Raw genomic sequence first — 18,236 nt, 5'->3', positions numbered from 1 at the left:
CACAATTCCTTTCATGTTGGCATTTATATTCTTTCCCCTCCTCCCCACTATTTCTTTTGATGACATAAACAAAGAAAAATAATTATGAAGGCAGAGAAGCACAGAGATTTCAAATACAGGCCTAAAAATCAGACTGCCTAGAATGGTAACTTCCCATGATGCAACAAAGATTATGATAATGGAGACAGGGGTGGGCTTTTGGTGCAGTGGATAATGTATCGTTAGGGACTCCGACATGCCATATTGCATTGCCTGGTTGCGAGTTCTAGCTCTGCTCCCAATTTCAGCTCCTGCTAATGCACACTTTAGGGGGTAGCAGGTGATGGCTCAAGCATTTTGGTCCCTGACACCTATGAGGGAGATCCCCATTGAGTTCCTGCCTCCTGGCTTCAACCTGGCTTAGCTCCAGATGCTGTGGACTTTTAGGAGAGTGAACTGGCAGATGGGAGATCACTGTCCTTTTATGTAATACATGTTTTGTGTTTTTTTAAAGATTTTATTTATTTTTATTAGACTGGGCCACTCTAACAGCTGGAGCTGAGCCAATCTGAAGCCAGAAGGCAGGAGCTTCCTCCAGGTCACCCACATGGGTGCAGCGACCCAAGGCTTTGAGCCATCCTCTACTGCTTTCCCAGACCATAACGAGGCAGTTGGAGGGGAAGTGGAGCAACTGGGACACAAACTGGCACCCATCTTGGATCCTGGCACTTGCAAGATGAAGTTTCAGTTATTGAAATATCATGCTGGGCCCCAAATAAATAAATGTTAAAGCAATTTCTCTTCTGTTCACAAGAAAAGGCATGGTCAGTTTTAAGTGGCCCAAAATTTAGCTGGTAAATTGCTCTGATAAAATGTCTGCTGTTGTGGCATGGCAAGTTAAGCTACCATGTGCCAGAGTGCTACCTTGAGTCCTGGTTCCTCTGCTTTTCCACCCGGCTTCCTGCTTATACATCTGGGAAGGCAGCAGATAGCCCAAGTACCTGGCGTCCTGCTACCATGTGGCAGACCAGGATGGAGTTCCTGGCTCCTAGACTGACCTTGATCTGAATCTGGTTATTGTGGCCATTTGCAGAATAAGCAGAAAGACATCTTCCCCCTTTCTCTCGGCTTCATTCTTTCAAATAAATGAAAGAATTTTATTTTTTTTTTTAGTATCAGGATGTTTTTTTTCCTTTGGAGGGCGAGTTGGGTGAAAGTTTGCAACCATAGACTAAAATGAGGTTTGCAGGTGATCTGTGGATTTGGACCCAGGGTCCATGGGCCCTGGAAGGTGGCTCAGGTGGTCTTGGGGCAGGGTGAGGCCCCTGTGAATGTGCTGGGATAGCGTTGAGATGTGTGAGTTTTTCTAGAGAGAAGACTTACCACTTTCATGCCCCTCAAGGTCTTTGAACTTTACTGGGGCCTTAGAATTTCCTTAGGTTCCTGATTCCCTGCACGCATGGCTGCTTCTGTTTCCTGAGATTCTTACTCACTTACGCACACTGCCTTTTGAATTTTTAAAAATTTATTTTTTGAGTTTGCTCCCCATATTTCAGCCCTGGAAAGAGTGAAGGGAGTCTTATCCTAAGCTTCAGCACATGTTCTCTCCCTGGTTGGTTCCTTCCTATGATCACACAGGCTCCACGCTTTCCATTGGATAGGCAAGACTACTATGGTTTCCTGTTTTGTGCAATTTCTGGGGAACTATATTCCTGAATATTCTGACACCACTTGCTGACCAGGAGCCAGCTGTTCCAGTGAGAACCCAGAGACCAACCGGAGTCTTGTTTCATTTTTGTTTTTTAAGAGAAAGACAGCACCTTTATTTTCTCTTCTTATCAAAGCCATTTCTCTAAAAACAATTTTTTCATTATAAAAATTCCCCCCAGGTCAGTGCAGCTCAGTGTCTGACCAGTAACATATCTGTTCATGCTTCTGACTGCCTAGCATATGTAGCTTCCTCCTTTGGGTTTCATATGAAATAAAATCTATGATCTTGGCAGTTCCTCTGAAAGTTAAACATGAAGTTGCCATGTGACCCAGCAACTCTGAGGATTGAAAACATGTTCACACAAAAACTTGTACGTAGACATTTGTAGTAGCATTAAAGTAACTGAAAAGCAGGAGTAAACCCAATGCCCATCACTTGACGAATGGATCAACAAAATATGGCATATTCATACAAGGATACACTGCTTGGCTATAAAATGTATGAAGTTTCAATACATGCTACAATGTGGATGAATGTAGAAACATTAAGTTAAGTGAAAGCAGCCAATCACAAAATAGCACATATTGCATGATTCCATTTACATGAAATGTTCAGAGTAAGCAAAACCACACACAGAAATCCAGACAGAAAGGAAATTATTGGTTTCCAGAGGGTGATGGAGTAGGTGGTAGTTACTGGTGCGCAAAACTGTGAGTACACTAGAAATCACAGAATGGTACACTTTTAAGTGATTTACATAATGAATTTTATTTGAATATTTTCCAAAGCCATGATCTTTGAGAAGGGGAGCAAAAGATAACAATGATATCAGAATATCCCTGTGCTATTTGGCGAATACGAAATTCTAGGTGCATCCTAGTGGAATCTTCCAAATGTTCTAGGGATTCATTTTCAAACTCTTTCCACATAAGGCCCTCTCGTGCAGTGTGCAATCCATAAGCCCTGTGGGGTGAACATTACCAGCCCCTTGCAGTAACCCACCTTGCTCACGGGCAGTGTCAGGCCCACAGGCTGCAGCCCCAGCTCCACAATGACAATGTCAGCGAGCTGACCTCCTCTCCTGTCAGCTGCAAGGTATGTGCTGTGTGAATGTATGTGCTGTTGTTTTGGTGCTGAGTCTATAAGAGGTGAGACAATATTGTACCAATTCATTTTAGTTGCTACAAATCCAGCCAAGACAACTTCATCCTCTCAGGTCACAATGTCAAGTACACTGAAGGAGGCCAACAACTAGGACAACTGCTGAAGCCAGGGGATCCTCTTGATTTTTACTGGTTAGAGGTGAGACGCCAAAGGTTCTAGGTTTTCATATGCAGTAACAGCCAGCTTGTCTGTGCTCAGCTGTCCATGACACCCACCTTCCGGAACACATGCAAGCGCAGAAGGCTGCGGGACAAAGCAGGAATGCCCAGTCTCTGGGCACGGCGGCTGAAAGGCCCATGCATCCTTCCTTGGGGGCATCGCAGATTCAACATGTGTGAAACAGCCTCCTGGCTTCATCCAAAAAGCTGCAGCTATACCCGAAGGCTTCCCGGAGAGCAAGAGGTGAAGAGAAGTTGCAAAAAGCAGTTGAGAAGAGGAGGAGGGCGCTGGACTGGTAAGTGGTGACAACCTCACACTGTACAGGAACATGTTTTTTGTATCATGTGTGCAATAAAGAAAACAGCTAAAGCTGTTTTTTTTTTTTTAAAGTTCAGCCAGGGGCCACAAGGCAGCAAAGGCCCCCAAACACTACAATTGCCCCACATAGCTCCATGGATAGTACAGACAACAGTAAAAAGCAAAAGAAAACAAACCCCATTAGTGACACCAACATAACACCCCAAAAAAGGCCAAGCCAAAACCCCTCACATCTGGATAGCTCCTGATGACATCACTGCATCCAGTCAGGGTATCAGAGGGTTGATGTGTGCAATGATGGCCATGGCTCACCATAAAAAAAGGCAAACACTCTCTAGTGTACTCTGTTTACTAAGGCAGGGGCGCATGTGACACATTTTAGAAAGATTTCCTTCCAAAAATATGAAAATTTTAAGGATTCAGCACTTAAAGGCTTACTCCTCAGCAAAGTATTTGCTCACATATCTCATTTTACAACAATGCTAGTAAATGAGGCATTCCTTTTTAATATATATTGTCAGTAGTATCAAATTATTGGCACCATTCAGTTTGAAAGGGACGGGAAAGCCAACTGTAGAGCACAATGGAAAAGTACAGTTGTGACACAAACGTGTGCACACCATTCCACCTCGCAAGTGCTCCTAGGACGTGGACGGACACGTTACACTGAAGGACAACACGGTTAGGAAATCACCACAGGAGAAAGTGCTCAGCTAGCAATTAATGAAACAGAATAACTCTTCCAGAACAACTACACACACCTATTAAACCAGCAGAAATAAATAAAAACGGCAAAACACCAATAGTGGCAGAGCTACTGGTCAATAGAAGTGCATACACATTGCTGGTGGCCTCATAAATTGTAGAGGGGATTCAAGCATTCATAAGGGTAGGGGGTTGAACTAGATGATCTTTAAAGTCCTTCCAACCTAGAGACTGGATCTTTCTAGAAAGCAATCTGGCAATATAAAACAAGAGCTATAAAATATTTCATGCTCTTTACCTTGTTCTCCCTCTTTGGAGATTTTCCTGCAGGAATAATCTAAAGAAGGAGTATTTTTTTTTACAAGAACATTCATAGCAGCAGTATTTATAAGAAAATTAAGACATAACTCCAATATCAAATCATGAGGAGTGAGGCTAACCAAATTACACGGAAGAGAAGACACTTAGGATGGTCAGAGTGGAATCCATGTGGCTAAGGGAAGTGCTGCGTGGAGAAGTGCAACAGAAGAGACAAACTGATCACAGCTACATTAAAATGTGCATGTTCACTGAGGAAGCTGGGACACTACAGAGGATAGATTGTGGTGAGGGGTTCCTTTATTCCTGTAAAGTTGTTCAAGTGCATAATAAAAATTTAAAAACACATTTCTTGAAACTATATAAAAAGGGAGCAAAATTCCCTCTGGTTAAGGTTCTATCAATGGGATATGGAGTGATCAACTTTAGTAATAATTTTACTTTATGGAACCTACTTGGTGTTAAATTTTCTTGATCTTGAATCACCTTAACCTTGTGAGGATTTTTTTTTAAACAATTTAGACTAGAATTTCTGACTTTGGGTTCACTGATAACTCTGCTCATCTAAAATCATATCATATCCAACAAGTTAGGTTATATTTCTGATGAGGCTGAAGTACTTTAGGTTGTGGGGACATATAACTTTGTATTTTCATTCACTACTCATGTCTGGATAAAAAATGAATGTTAAGGATGTCAAAAGATAGGTGTAGTGTATTTGTGTCAATGAAAAACCAGCAATAAAGAATTATTCTCTCATTAAAAATGACTCTTTAACAAACAGTCAAAGCGTGGTTGCAAATTTCAGTCCTACAAAAATTGTATGGTTTTTAAATAGCAAAGGATTCCACATTGTATTAACCCCTGTGCCTAGTAACAGACACACACAGGGACATCTGAAAAGGAACCCCTGTTTTCCCATCTTTCTTCTCCTAAACCTACTAACTCCTGTCTCAATTACATTGAGTCATAGGAAGACTCTAATGCTCAAGAGACATAAAATAACCTTTCCAATAGAAGTCAAGCCAGAAGTTGGCTTCCACGCACCGTGGAGACCTGGGCAAGCAGGGCACACCACAGTCGAGTGCTGTGCTAGGCTGAGCACACAAAGCCCGAAGAAAGGAAACGAACAGAAGGCACCATGCCAACCCCCAGGCATCAGGGAGAATGTCACAGTTCGGTCATCAACAGTCTTTTCATCATTTTTTCTCTCTCCAGTTCCTGCCGGAGTGTCTCTGCACTGAAGAAGAGAAAGGGACAAAATAAATGAGACAAAAATCACAAAACCTGCAGGAGCAGACTGCTTAAGGGTCATTTACTGAATCCTTCATTGATTTCCAGATCATGTGTAAGGTAGAGAGTTGGACACGGGGAGAGGCTTCCCACACACTGGCTCACTTCCCAAATGCCCACAACGGCTGGGCCTGGGCTGGGCCCACGCCGGGAGTCAGAAACTCCATCCAGGTCTCCCAGATGGGTGGCAGGGACACAAGTCTTTGAGCCATCATCTGCTCCCTCACAGGAGGCAAGAACTGGGAGTGGAGCTAGGACTGGAACCCACCCAAGGCTGTCCAACATGGCACACCATGTCCCAAGAGCATCTTAAACCCTGCGCCAAACCCCTGTCCCAAATTCATTTCTTGATCTGTTTTTTACTTTCCTTTTTAGGTTCCATAAGGACCCCTTACACTTGCTAGCATTCCCATGGCCTGAAATGGTCAGCCTTAAGAGTTCCCCATATCATGCATTGCCGCTCCCTAGGTGACTGACTGTATCATCCTTGGGCAACACAACCCCAGAGCCTGACGGGATCTGCAGAATCTGGTGCACAGAATAAAGATGCCCAGGGGTTAGATTCTCTTAAATTACGGCTTACATTTGTTTCATCTGCACTTTTCCCCCAGTGCTTAATTTGATTAATGTCTGAGATAATGGCTAAACAAACAGAATGCCTAATGTTTTAATGAGGAAAACTAAATGAAGTACTAGCTGCATTCAGGGGTTGCCTCTGATTTCTTAGTCCTTGGTCTTTGAGCTAAGCATTTAAAGAGCTCATCTTTACTGTTTAAACACTAACACACACACATCATTAAAAGCATCAACCAAGTTTATTAACCTTACCCAAGATAGAAATAAAAACTTCTACTATGCGGGCCGGAGGCCGGAGAGGTAGTATGACAACCTAAGCCTCTGTCTGCAGAGAAGAGGTTTGAGTCCTGGCTGCTCTACTACCAATCTAACAGCACAGGATGTCCTTGGGCCCCTCATCAGTGTGGGAGACCCAGGAGAAGCTTCTGTTTCCTGGCTTTGAATCAGCTCAGTTCTAGATGTTGCTTCCATTTCGGGGAGTAAACCAGTGGATATAAGATTTCTTTCTCTACATGTCTCTTTCTCTCTAACTGCCTTTCTAATAAAAAAAATAAATTTTAAAAAAATGCTACTATGGCCAACAAGGCCATATGCCATCTGGCCCCAGCTCACAAATTCATGAACTCCTCAGCTGTCATTCATTCTGGTCTGGTCATTCTGGCCGTTTCAACATCCTTGGCCATACCAGGCACTCTCTCCCTTGGGAGATGTAGCTCTGGCTGTTCCCTCTGCCAGCTCTGCTTTTCCTTAGACATCTGTGACTTGTTTCCTATGTTTAAGCCTCTGCTTAAGTGACACTTCCCCAGGACCAGCGAGCTTGTCTTCCTGCTTTCAGTTTTATTATCTTCCTGATACATCTGTCCACCTGTGTTTGCATAGACCCATTTGTCTGTCTCCTCTACTTCACACACATTAAATTTTAGGATTCTTTTTTAAAAAAGATTTATTTATTTATTTATTTATTTATTTGAAAAACATGAAGGGGGTAGAGGGAGGGAGAGAGAGAAGAGCAAGAGAAAAAAAGAGAAACAGAGAATATCTTCCATTGATCTACTGGTTTACTCCCCAAATGGCCACAACAGCCAGGTCTAGCTCAGACCAAAGGCACAGGTGTCAGGAACTCCAGCCAGGTCTCCCACATGAGTGACAGGGGTCTGCGTACTTGGTTCATCATACACTGCCTTCCCAGGAACATGAATTGGGAGCTGGGTTGGGAGCAGAGGAGCTTGGACCGAACCAGCACTTAGATAGGGGCTGCGGTTCAGTTTAGCCTGCTGAACCACATTGCAAACCTCGCGGTACAACTCTTGATCAGCTTCATCCACTGTGCTCCTAGCATACAGTCTACCCTTTGGAGGCACTTCCAGCAACACACAGAATGAATGGATGGATGAATAAGAGGGTTATAGATGTCACTAACACAATCAACAGGGTTCACTGTCTGCACCCGGTTTCCCTGTTAGCTCAGGACCCTGCCAGTGCCTGCCCATTGGACTCACCTGGCTGCCAGAGCCACAGGCTTCCGGGGGGTGTAGATGTTCTGCACTGTGGGGATGGTCTCTGTCAAAGGCCTCAGGGTCACGGCTGGGATCAGCGGGGAGGACTGGCCAGGACAGCACTGTAACTTACTGTCTCTAAAGTCTGCCTGGAGATGAAACAGAAGAGAGGAGATCAATCTCAATTTGGGCCTCATTTTCTCCCTGTCAGTTGCTGCCTGGACCCTACTCTATAGCTCATGTTATTTTTTTAATACCAGCTAAAATCAATTGCCATTTTAAGTGATCCTGACTTCATGCCAGACTCTACGCCAAGCATTTTACATCTATCACCTCTTGGCAGCCCTTTAACGTAGCGATCATATTTCCCCACATCCTAGACACCTTCTGTGAGTGATGCATCATTCTTACAGGTGCCTTGGAAGAAGAAGAATATGGTTATTCTAACACTCTCATGTCTACTATGGTAAGAAACTGCCAGGGACAGGTGGGTTGAGAAGAGCACATGTCAGAGCTGCCCTTATGGAAATGGACAATGAAGTTCAGAGAGGTTTAGCAACCCCAGGTCACACAATTAAATGTTTACATTAGACTCAGAATCAGGGCTGCTGTCTCTACAACTGGTCTCTGTGTATTTGTTCAGAAATTGGTGTTTCTTTTTCCATCCAGATCATTTCCATTTTCCTTTAGAGACTGTGAAGAACAGTCAGACTGTACCTGAGCAAGTGAGAGCTGCAACCTAAGATTTATTTGAACAACAGTTAGATAGAGATAGAGATAGAGATAGAGATACAGAGATTGAGAGAGAGAGGGAGGGAGGGAGGGAGAGAGAGGGAGGGGGGGGGGAGGGAGGGAGAGAGAGGGAGAGAGAGGGAGGGAGAGGGAGGGAGAGAGAGAATATCTTTCATCTGTTGGTTCACTGCCTAAATGGTTGCAAAGGCCAAAGCTGGACCAGGCTGAAGCCAGGAGCTTCTTCCAGGTCTCCACATGGGTACAGGGGCCCAGGCTGTTGGGTTGCCTTCTGTTGCTTGGCCAGGTGCATTAGCAAAGAGCTGGATCAGAAGTGGAGCAGCTGGGACTTGAATCAGTGCCATATAAGGTATGCTGGCATCATAAGCGGTGGCTTAACCAACTATGCCTCAGCACTGGCCCCTGCAGCCCACAGTCTCCAATAGGCCTCCGCCGAGTAGGTCCAGAGAGCACCTGCATGCCTTCAGACCAGTGTGCAAGCTCAGGCTGAGTAGCTGGATGCTCAAGAGCTGGTCTGTCCATTCACCCTGAGATCCCTCCTGGGTCACAGCTTTTCCATCGCCAATATGCTCTTTCTTTCCAGTTTCTTGAGGATCTCTGTTGAAAGAGAGATTGGGCCTGAAGGATCCCAAGTGTGAAGTGATCAGAAGGAAAGAATGAATAGGAGGATTATGGATATCACCACCATGATGAGCCTCCAGTCCTTGCCTTGTTTCTCTGTTACCAGGGTAGCAGGAATACCTCCAGCGGCAACAACTAACTTCAGCCCAGCCCTTCTGGCCAGTGTTCCTGGAGGATATGACACCGACAGAAACAGGGTTTTCCATGGCAGCAATGGCACGAGCCTCCAACAGAGGCTTCTCCTGTGTCCTTTTCAGACTTATGATGTAGCTGTCATTACTTTCCCTTCCGTGGATATGCTGTTCTGTGTGGAAGTCAAGGTGGGTGCTACCTGACTGCTTCCTGCTGTAGGCAATATGAGGGCATCTTCCTCCTTGAATTGCAGGACATTTAAGGGCTCTGGCTATTGTGACAGCTTCCCTTTAAGTTATGCTGGGAACCATGGACTACACTGGATAGACCACCAGCTGGATAGCATGGAAAGGGGCCATACGTGGTCTTTTTAATAGGTCTTTGCATTGGTCTATTTTTATCTATTTGAAGTAATTAAACAGAGAGAGACCTTTCATATTTTGGTTCACTTCCTACATGCCCACAAAACCCAAAAGAGCCGGGAACTATTCAAGTCTTCCTACATGGGTAGCAGGCACCCAAGTTCTAGAGACACTATCTGTTGCTTCCCAGGTTACATACACATCACCAGAAAGCTGGATTTGAAATAGGGACCACACTCGAACCCAGGTCCTCTGGTTTGGGATAACAGTGTCCCAAGGAGCTTAACCTGTGGCACGACACTGCTCAGCTCTAAAATTGGTCTTTTTCACTTTTGAGACAGTTGTTCCCAAAGAATGGTCCCCAGTCTAACACCAGTCTTATCTTATCAGGCTGGTATCCAACCAAACAACCCAAGAAAACCCAAGCAATGCTTCAGGTCCCACTACAATGTTGCAGCGAGCATATCTGAGGGTAAAGGTCCACCGGAGTGAGAATTTAATGTGATCTCCAGATGATTCTGGCACACAGGAAAGTTCCAGAATTAGTTCACAGTAGACAGCCTCATGTGGAGAGGGTATAATTTATTGTCAAAACAAAGTAAAATGTACTATTTCTTTTATAAGAAAGCTTAGGAGATGTATGAAAGTAGATGAATGAATTCCAGGCGCCAGAAACACGGACCTGCTCTCCCACAGGGTAACACGGACCTGCTCTCCCACAGGGTAACACGGACCTGCTCTCCCACAGGGTAACACGGACCTGCTCTCCCACAGGGTAACACGGACCTGCTCTCCCACAGGGTAACACGGACCTGCTCTCCCACAGGGTAACAGGACCCAGGGATCTGGGTCATCTGTTGCCTTCTCAGGTGCACCAGCAGGAAGTCAGGTCAGAACTGGCACTCAATGACCTGACGTGGTAGCCTATTGGCTAAAGTCATCGTTTTACATCCGTTGGGATCCCATAAGGACGCTGGGTTGTGTCCTGGCTGTTCTATTTCCCATCCAGCTCCTTGCTTGTGGCCTGGGAAAGCAGTCGAGGATGGCCCAAAGCCTTGGGACACTGCACCCATGTGGGAAAGCCAGAAGAAGCTCCTGGCACTTGGCTTCAGATCAGCTTAGCTTTGGCCATTGTGGCCACTTGGGGAGTGAACCAGCAGACGGAAGATCTTTCTGTAAATTTGCCTTGCCAATAAAAACAAACACATTTTTAAAAAAAATTTTAAATTTAGCATTTATTATAAGATGTTGCAATCACAAGAAACTGCATTACAAAGCTATTTTCAGTGAACTTATGTTTTGACTGGGACAATAAGTTCAGGTGTGGAATTTCCCATTTGTGAATCAGAGATCAAAAAGTTTATAATTTTACAATGTTTTATATTTTTGATTTAGTGATGCCCATTCTTTTTTTCTTAAGATTTATTTATTTATATTGGAAAGGCAGATCAGATATATGGAGAAAAGGTGAGGATTTAGCCATTGATGTACTGTGCCATGCCCAGGGATGCCCCAATGGTTGGAGCTGAGCCAATCTGAAGCCAGGAGCCAGGAACATCTTCCAGGTCTCCCACATGGTGCAGAATTCCAAGGTTTTGAGTTGTCCTCGACTGCTTTCCCAGGCTATAAACAGGGAGTTGGATAGGAGGTGTGGCTTCTGGGATTAGAATCAGTGCCCATGTGGGATCCCAGCGCACACAAGATGAGAACTTTATCTATTATGCTACCATGCTGGGCTCCTCTACATTATTTCTTTAAAACAAAAGATTTATTTATTTTTTATTGGAAAGGTGGATATACAGAGAGCACAGACAGAAAGGAACTTCCTCTATCGGATGGTTCACTCCCCAAGTGGCCACAATGGCTGGAGCTGAGCCAATCCTAAGCCAGGAGCCTCCTCTGGGTCTCCCACTCAGGTGCAGGGTCCCAAAGTCTTGGCCGTCCTTGACTGCATTCCCAGGCCACAGGGAGGGAGCTGGATGGGAAGTGGTGCCACCGGGATAAGAACCGGCACCCATATGGGATCCCGGCGTGTTCAAGAGGAGGACCCTAGCTGCTATGCCATTGCGCCGGGCCCCCTCTATATCATTTCTTTGAGAGCAGGGCTGTTGAAAAGTTTCTATTGCTGAGAAACTCAAGCCACTTTTTGTATTATATACCTGCTCTTACAAGGAGAATTGGCCTGAAAGGTAATGATGCCCAAGAACATGATTACCTTCAGGTCTCTGCTTCAGTGTCGCCTCCAGGAAGCCCTCCCAGCCTGTCAGCATGTTATCATGTACTTGTTCAGCAGGGGCAGTTTGCCATGGAGAGCTCTCTCACACACTGGCATGTAGCAGTGATGTGTGCTTCTTGCATGTATCTCTGGCTCACGGTTCCCAGGCACACACGTGTCCTGTGTTTCATCCCCTCCCACTTGAAGTTAGGTATGACTGTGAGTCTTGCTTAGGCCAACAGGGTATGAGCCATGGTGCTGTGCTTTATATCCACGGACAGACTCAGGAGCCACTATACAATCTTCTTCCTCTGTCACTGTGATTAACAAGGTTCCACATGACAGGCTGTGGCCTCCTAAGTCCAGGGCCCAGGGACAGAACAACACAGAACAGGGCCCTCAATTCATCTGTGACAGCCTCATGTGAGCAGAGGATCTGGGGTCAGCTTTAAATCATGGGGTTACCTAAATCGCATCAGAATCGACAGCTGGGTAAGACATTCTTCCACTGCTTTGGTTTCAAGTGGGTGGGTGGAGGTTGGGCTTTTCTTTTCGCAAAAAGAGGGAAATTAGCCCTGATGATACAAAAGTAATAGAGGGTATAGGTGCTGGGCCCTTCATAGGTGTCATGGAGTGACATGGACTCCAGTGCGAAGAACAAGTTGGCTGCACTTAACAATGTCCTTGAAGAAGCAGTCAAACCTGATCACCCATCTTTTGAGCATTTGTTGAATGGGGTCAGCATTGTGGCATAGCAAGTAAAGCTCCTATCTGAGAAGTTGGCATCCCATATAGGAGCTGGTTAAAGTCTCAGCTGCTCCACTTCTGATCCAGCTTACTGCTAATGTGCCTAAGAAAGCCATGAAGGATGGCCTAAGAGCTTGGGCCCTTGCACCCACATGGGACACCTAGAAGAAGCTACTGGCCTCAGCCTAGCCTGGTCCACTGCATCCACGTGGAGAATGAAACAGTAGATGGAAGAACTCTTTCTCCCTGTAACTCTGCCTTATAAATACGTGAAATAGAATTTCAAAAAATGTATTGAATGAGGAAATAAATGAATAAACAAAGACATTTTTACTGGGACAAATCAGGTACCAGAGGGACATACATAGAACAGCAAAAGGAACTTGGGATAAAAAATTTCCCTGAGGTACTGGTGTTGGGCCCAGCAGGTTAACTCACTGTTGCAAGCCTAGCATCCTTTATTGGAGTGCTAGTTCAATTCCTGAATGTTCTGTGTTCAATCCAGCCCCTTCCAACCACATGGGAGACCCAGATGGAGTTCTGGATTCCTGTGGCCATCTGTGGGGTGCTCTTCCTCAGGCTCTATGTCACTCTGCCTTTCAAATAAGCAAATAAATAAATAAATCTTACAAGGAAAAAGAAAATTGCCACGAATGAGGCAGATGTCCTTATCTAGATGCACCAATGTAATCAGTTGAGTGATAACAGAAAACAGGCCAATATACCAAGTAGGAACTGGTCTCAGGATTGAGCAAGCAGCCCGGCTGCTGAAACCAGGTCCAAGGTTAATGCTAAATTAACTGCTAGAGTCTCCCAGAGCTGCTAATTTTCCCATGACTGGGCCAGGATAGGTCTGTCAAGCCTGTCACAAGTTCAAGTGACTTGACTGCTGCGTGCAAGACAAGAGAACACCGTGCATAGGGGTGAGGAGGTTGGGAGGCTGAGGGGCAAGGGCTTGGCACCTGCCACCATTAAGTTGTCAGTAACTCCTTAGGCACTACCTCCGCTCTGGTCTTCTCAGTGACAGAATGGAGAGCCAACTGCTCATTTGCTGTTTCTGCCTGCACATTTCAAAGGCATTTCTAATGCATGGCAACCATAAGTGAACTTAACCACTCTCCCAATCCAGCCTCCTTCTGTGTTCTGTAAGTCAGAAACCTCAGAGCCATTTGGGCACCTCCCTGTCCGTCAGCCCATCTATTCTGTTAGTAACCTCCTGGGTGCTTCTCCCCTCTCCACACTTACATCTGCATCTACTAATAAAACTACTCTGGGTCTGTTCTCCTAGCTTTCCAGGAGAGAGACCCAGGGATTCTGCGTCCACTCTGCCTGAATCCAACTGTTGTCCCACTGTGGTCACAGGGATCTTTTCCAAATGCCCTTGCCTTCACATCACATCTTACTTAGATTCCTTCAAAGGCTTTCCATGGCTTTTCAGGGGAAAGAGGATTTCTCCTGTGGCCTCCAAGGCTAGTGTGGTTTTTGTCTCCATCTGTGTCCTGCTCCTTCTCTTCCACCTCATGCCCTTGCTCTCTGTATCCTCCCACTGGCTACCATTTTTAGTGGAGACCCCCTCCTGCCCCAGGACTCTGGCCCATGCTGTTCCTTCTGTCCATTCCAGCTGTCCTTGAGCCTCTCTTGCTCAGCTGTCCAAAGTCCCAGCATGGTTTCTGACACTGGCTTCCTGTTCCATCTTGGTCCCCGCCCCCCTCAGATTTTGGAAAGAGCTTCCCTGAATGTTTCAGAGTCCTGCCAAGGCTGGGCAGGAGGCCAGTGTGTCCCACCACAGCCAGCACAGGGAAGTGGAGTGGAGCTTCCAGCTGGGGAGCTGGGTCCAGCAAAACTGCAGGGACCCGGATGAGTGTTAGGGCAATGGCATTTAATATCCTGGCATAGCCCCTCTGTGGTTCTTCCCTCTCCTTTGTAAAAGCCAAGGACTACAAGTGGCTCAGTGCCCCAGAACTGGACAGGTCTAGGAACCTGTTTTTCCCTCTGCCTGGACTGCTGGACACCTTCCCCCTCTGCAGCTTAAATCAGCCACTGCTCACCCCCACCCCACCCCTTCTCCATGTGGCTGAAGCCACTTCAGGGAGTCACCATCATGAAGTTCATGAAGACTGCCTGGGAGCACACTACATGTCCTCTAGACGGGCAGCAACCCTTTGGGGGGAACCCCAGGGACCCTCTGGTTGTATGATTTGCAGACTCTGTCTTCTGGACACAAGCAGGGTGAAACAAAGGTGGAGAGGACCCTGAGCTCTCTACCTCCTCTGCTACAGCAGCTCATTGTACAGTCAGCTTCTGCACGGGAATGTGTGTAGAGTTAAGCAGTTGAAAAGAAGCATGAAAATTACAGAAGATTCCTGTAGTACAGAGGAGGAAATTACATAACACTTAAAAGCATTTAACCAGTTTGCAGGGATGGGCATTTAGCCTAGCTGTTAAGGCACCCAAGTCACACTTAGAGTGCCTGAGTTTGATTCCCAGCTCTGGCTTCTGACTCCAGCTTCTTGCTAATGCCATGAGGACTCAAGCAATCCTGTCACTCACTGGGAGACCTGCATGGAGTACCTGGCCTCCAGTTCCGGCTTCGCTCAGGTTAGGACATTTTTGGGCTTTTGGGAAATGAACCAGTGGTGAGGAACTGTGTCTGTCTTTGTCTTGCTACTTCTTAAAAAAAAAAAAACTTAAAAATATATATATATTTTGTGGAGTTTCAGGTAGCTGCCCCAGCAAGTCACAGAGCAGCAGCAACCTGAGACCAGTGGTCAGGACAACCATTCCTGTCCATCAGACTGTCTCCAGCACTGAGGGAGGAACACACTGCACTCACAGCTGTAGGAGGGCCTGTGGTCAGGCAGGCGCTTTCAAATGAAAAGAGTTATGTAGTTATTTTGAGAGAGTTAGAGAAAGAGGATAAAAGAGAGACACAGAGAAAGAGAGAGCAAGATCTTCCATCCAGCGGTTCACTCCAACGGCTGTAACGGCCGGGTGTGGGTCAGGCCAAAATCAGGGACCAGGAAGTTCACTCAGGTCTCCCATGTGGGTGGCAGGAGCCCAAAGACCTTGGCCATCTTCCACTGCATCTTCCCCAGGCCATCATCAGGGAGCTGCAACAGAAGTGGGGCATCTGGAACACCAGCCAGAGTCCACATGGGATGCTGGTGTCACAAGCAGCATTGTAAATCACGGCACCATAAGGCCAGCTCCTCTTGGTCCCTTTTGATCTGTGCCTAAGCCGAATATGAGCAAGGTATTCTTATCACTCTTTCCACTTTGAATAAGAGGAGGCTGGTGCTGAGAGACTGTTGTCAAGGCACAGACTCAAAGTTAGTGATTCAAGGGGCTTAACCACTGCTTGCAATCCCAGCATCCCATATGGGCAAAAGTCCCTGTTCCACTTCTGATCCAGCTCCCTGCTAATGTGTCCAGGAAATCCAAATCCTTGGTTCCCTACACCCACGTGGGAGGCCCAGATGAAGCTCCTGGCTTCAGTCAGCTTGCTCCAGCCCTAGCTGATGTAGCCATTTAGGGAATGGACCAGGAAATGGAAGCTCTCTCTTCCTCTGTCTCTGTAACTCTACCTTTCAAATAAATAAGTAAGTCTTTTTAAAAAAGAAAGGAAAATAACAGGCACCCATCCAACCCAGGTGAACTAAAAATAGATTTTCAGGAAATATGTATATATGCATGCTCACACCAATCCTATTACAGCAAAATGACAAAGGCGACAAACCCCAAACACCTGCCAATATATAAATGGGTCAAGGAACAGTACCAAACACACATCAGATTCCTATTCCACTATCAAAAGGAGTGCTGTGATGCTGAGAAAAACCAGATCACATGTTCTAGGACCAAATGAATCCACAGAGACAGAACACAACTTGGTGGTTCCCAGGGGCTAGGGGCAGGGAAGAAGTGAGGAGAAACTGCTTAATGGCTATGGGGTTTTCTATGGGGTACATAAAATGTATTGGGCCTAGGTAACAGTAGTCACTGCATCACCCTGTGAATATACTCCACGTCACTGAGTCAGTACTTAAAAATGATCCATGGGATGTGAACCTCACCTCAGTAAGAGAAAACAAACATTATCCCTGCTCCTTCCCAATGCCACAGAGCTCCACAGAAGCTCTTGGCATCGCTGTGGACATGCCTCTGGAAGATCGTACTTGGGGACAGTGTCTGGAAAGGCATACCGTTTCTTGGGTCTACTTACGATAAACTGTGGTCCTGTAGTAAAAGGGTCAGGAAACGAGTTCCCTGGGTCGACCGGGAACGCTTTTATCTTCAAAACAAGAGAAAGACAAGGAGGTCATTCTGTGTTGGCAGTTCCTGGCAGTGCACCTTTAAAACGAAGTGCAAGAACCAAGGGCAACATTTGGTCCTTCATTACTGTGTAAGGATATACCCCAAGGGTCCCTGTGCAGCTTGCGGCCTGCAAGTCAGTGGGGCATCTATACTGACCTTGCCCTGGAACACTCAATACTTGATCTCTTGGGTCTTTCAGGTGTTCTGGATGGTGGGCTTACCCCTAAAAGCCAGCACCCTGACCTCTGGGTAGAGATCAAAGGCAGCCAGAGCTGCCTGGGTGGCTGCTGATGGCCTTGTCACAGGGCGAGAGGTGGCTGAGAGGTTACAGCCCAGGCCACAGTCCATGACAATGGGCTGGGCAAACTAAGCCCAAAGTGCTGCTGTCTTATCACAGGATTCATTGGAATAGATGGGAACCTTGGGGCACCTGTGGGAATGACAGAGCTCCTGTCCCAGGGCCTTTGGGAGTAGAATGCTGGGACATGACCGGCTCTGAGCTGCTCTGAAGGAGGCCCCAGCCTGATTGCCCATGTGACAATCATGACAACCATGAAGTCCCTTAGCTCTGACTCCTTGCACATTAGTCATATAGTCTTTGATTTCCTGGAGACTTGGAGACTTGGGGACATGAAAGGGTGTATATTTCAAATCAATATGCCAGCAGGCCTGGCAGGGAGTTAATGGGATGAACCTAACAACTCTGGCACTAGCTTTGTCTGCAGCTCCTGGGCACAGAGTCTGCATACCTGCTGGTGAACACACACTGTGCTACTGCAGGCAGGAGGCCAGGCCCGCCCAGGAGCAGCAACTTGTAGATCTCACAGGGTCTTGTGAGTAGACCCTGGATGGCTCTTTGGTGCCTCTGAGCTGCTCTAAGGAAAGGGGAAGGTAGGGCTAAGCAAGGGCACGAACTCCAGACACAAATCAGCAGAGGTTTTTTGAGTATCAGGGGTGACAATGTCTTTGCTGTGTGTACCAAGATGTCCAACTCAACCTCGATCTTCCTTCCCCAGATCCCTTTGGTCTCTTCAAACATCTCAAAATTCCCCAGATGGACTCTGGGCTGCTCTAAGACCCCGACGGGTGGAGGCCTCTCAAGGTGAAGTCTTGTGGTCCATTCTCCTCCCATTGCCCAGCAGGTCAGTGTGGTATCCAGAGACCCCAGTGTCATAGTGAGAAACAACCCAGAGATAGGACCCTCAGACCAGCATGGTCCAGGAGATGACATTGGTTTATTACTGCTGTCTATCAAACAAATGAGAAAGTTATTAGCCTCACACAACTATTTCATACCTGCTGTAAATACAAACCATTGATTTCTGTGGTACATTCTGTGTTGCCTAAGCCATGATCATGTACACTGTCAGTTGTCC

At 46.3% G+C, this 18,236-nt stretch overlaps 1 protein-coding gene across 2 annotated transcripts in view; it reads right to left on the bottom strand.

The window, feature by feature from the left end:
* Window positions 1–5,465: 5,465 nt before the first annotated feature.
* The window catches only part of EPB41L4B (erythrocyte membrane protein band 4.1 like 4B), a 133,573-nt gene continuing 120,802 nt past the window's right edge, over window positions 5,466–18,236 (bottom strand). For both annotated transcript variants that reach the window (XM_058672385.1, XM_058672386.1), the window contains exons 23-25: window positions 16,769–16,837; window positions 7,723–7,868; window positions 5,466–5,594 (exon numbers count right to left, since the gene is read on the bottom strand). In XM_058672385.1, the coding sequence (XP_058528368.1) occupies window positions 5,525–5,594; window positions 7,723–7,868; window positions 16,769–16,837 (285 nt within the window). In that variant the 3' untranslated portion in view covers window positions 5,466–5,524. The remainder of the gene's footprint in view (window positions 5,595–7,722; window positions 7,869–16,768; window positions 16,838–18,236) is intronic.

The sequence above is a fragment of the Ochotona princeps genome, chromosome 14 (assembly GCF_030435755.1).
Source record: "Ochotona princeps isolate mOchPri1 chromosome 14, mOchPri1.hap1, whole genome shotgun sequence".
Classification (NCBI taxonomy): domain Eukaryota; kingdom Metazoa; phylum Chordata; class Mammalia; order Lagomorpha; family Ochotonidae; genus Ochotona; species Ochotona princeps.
Note: the sequence above shows the minus strand (reverse complement) of the source record. Positions and strands in the feature narration are given on the sequence as shown.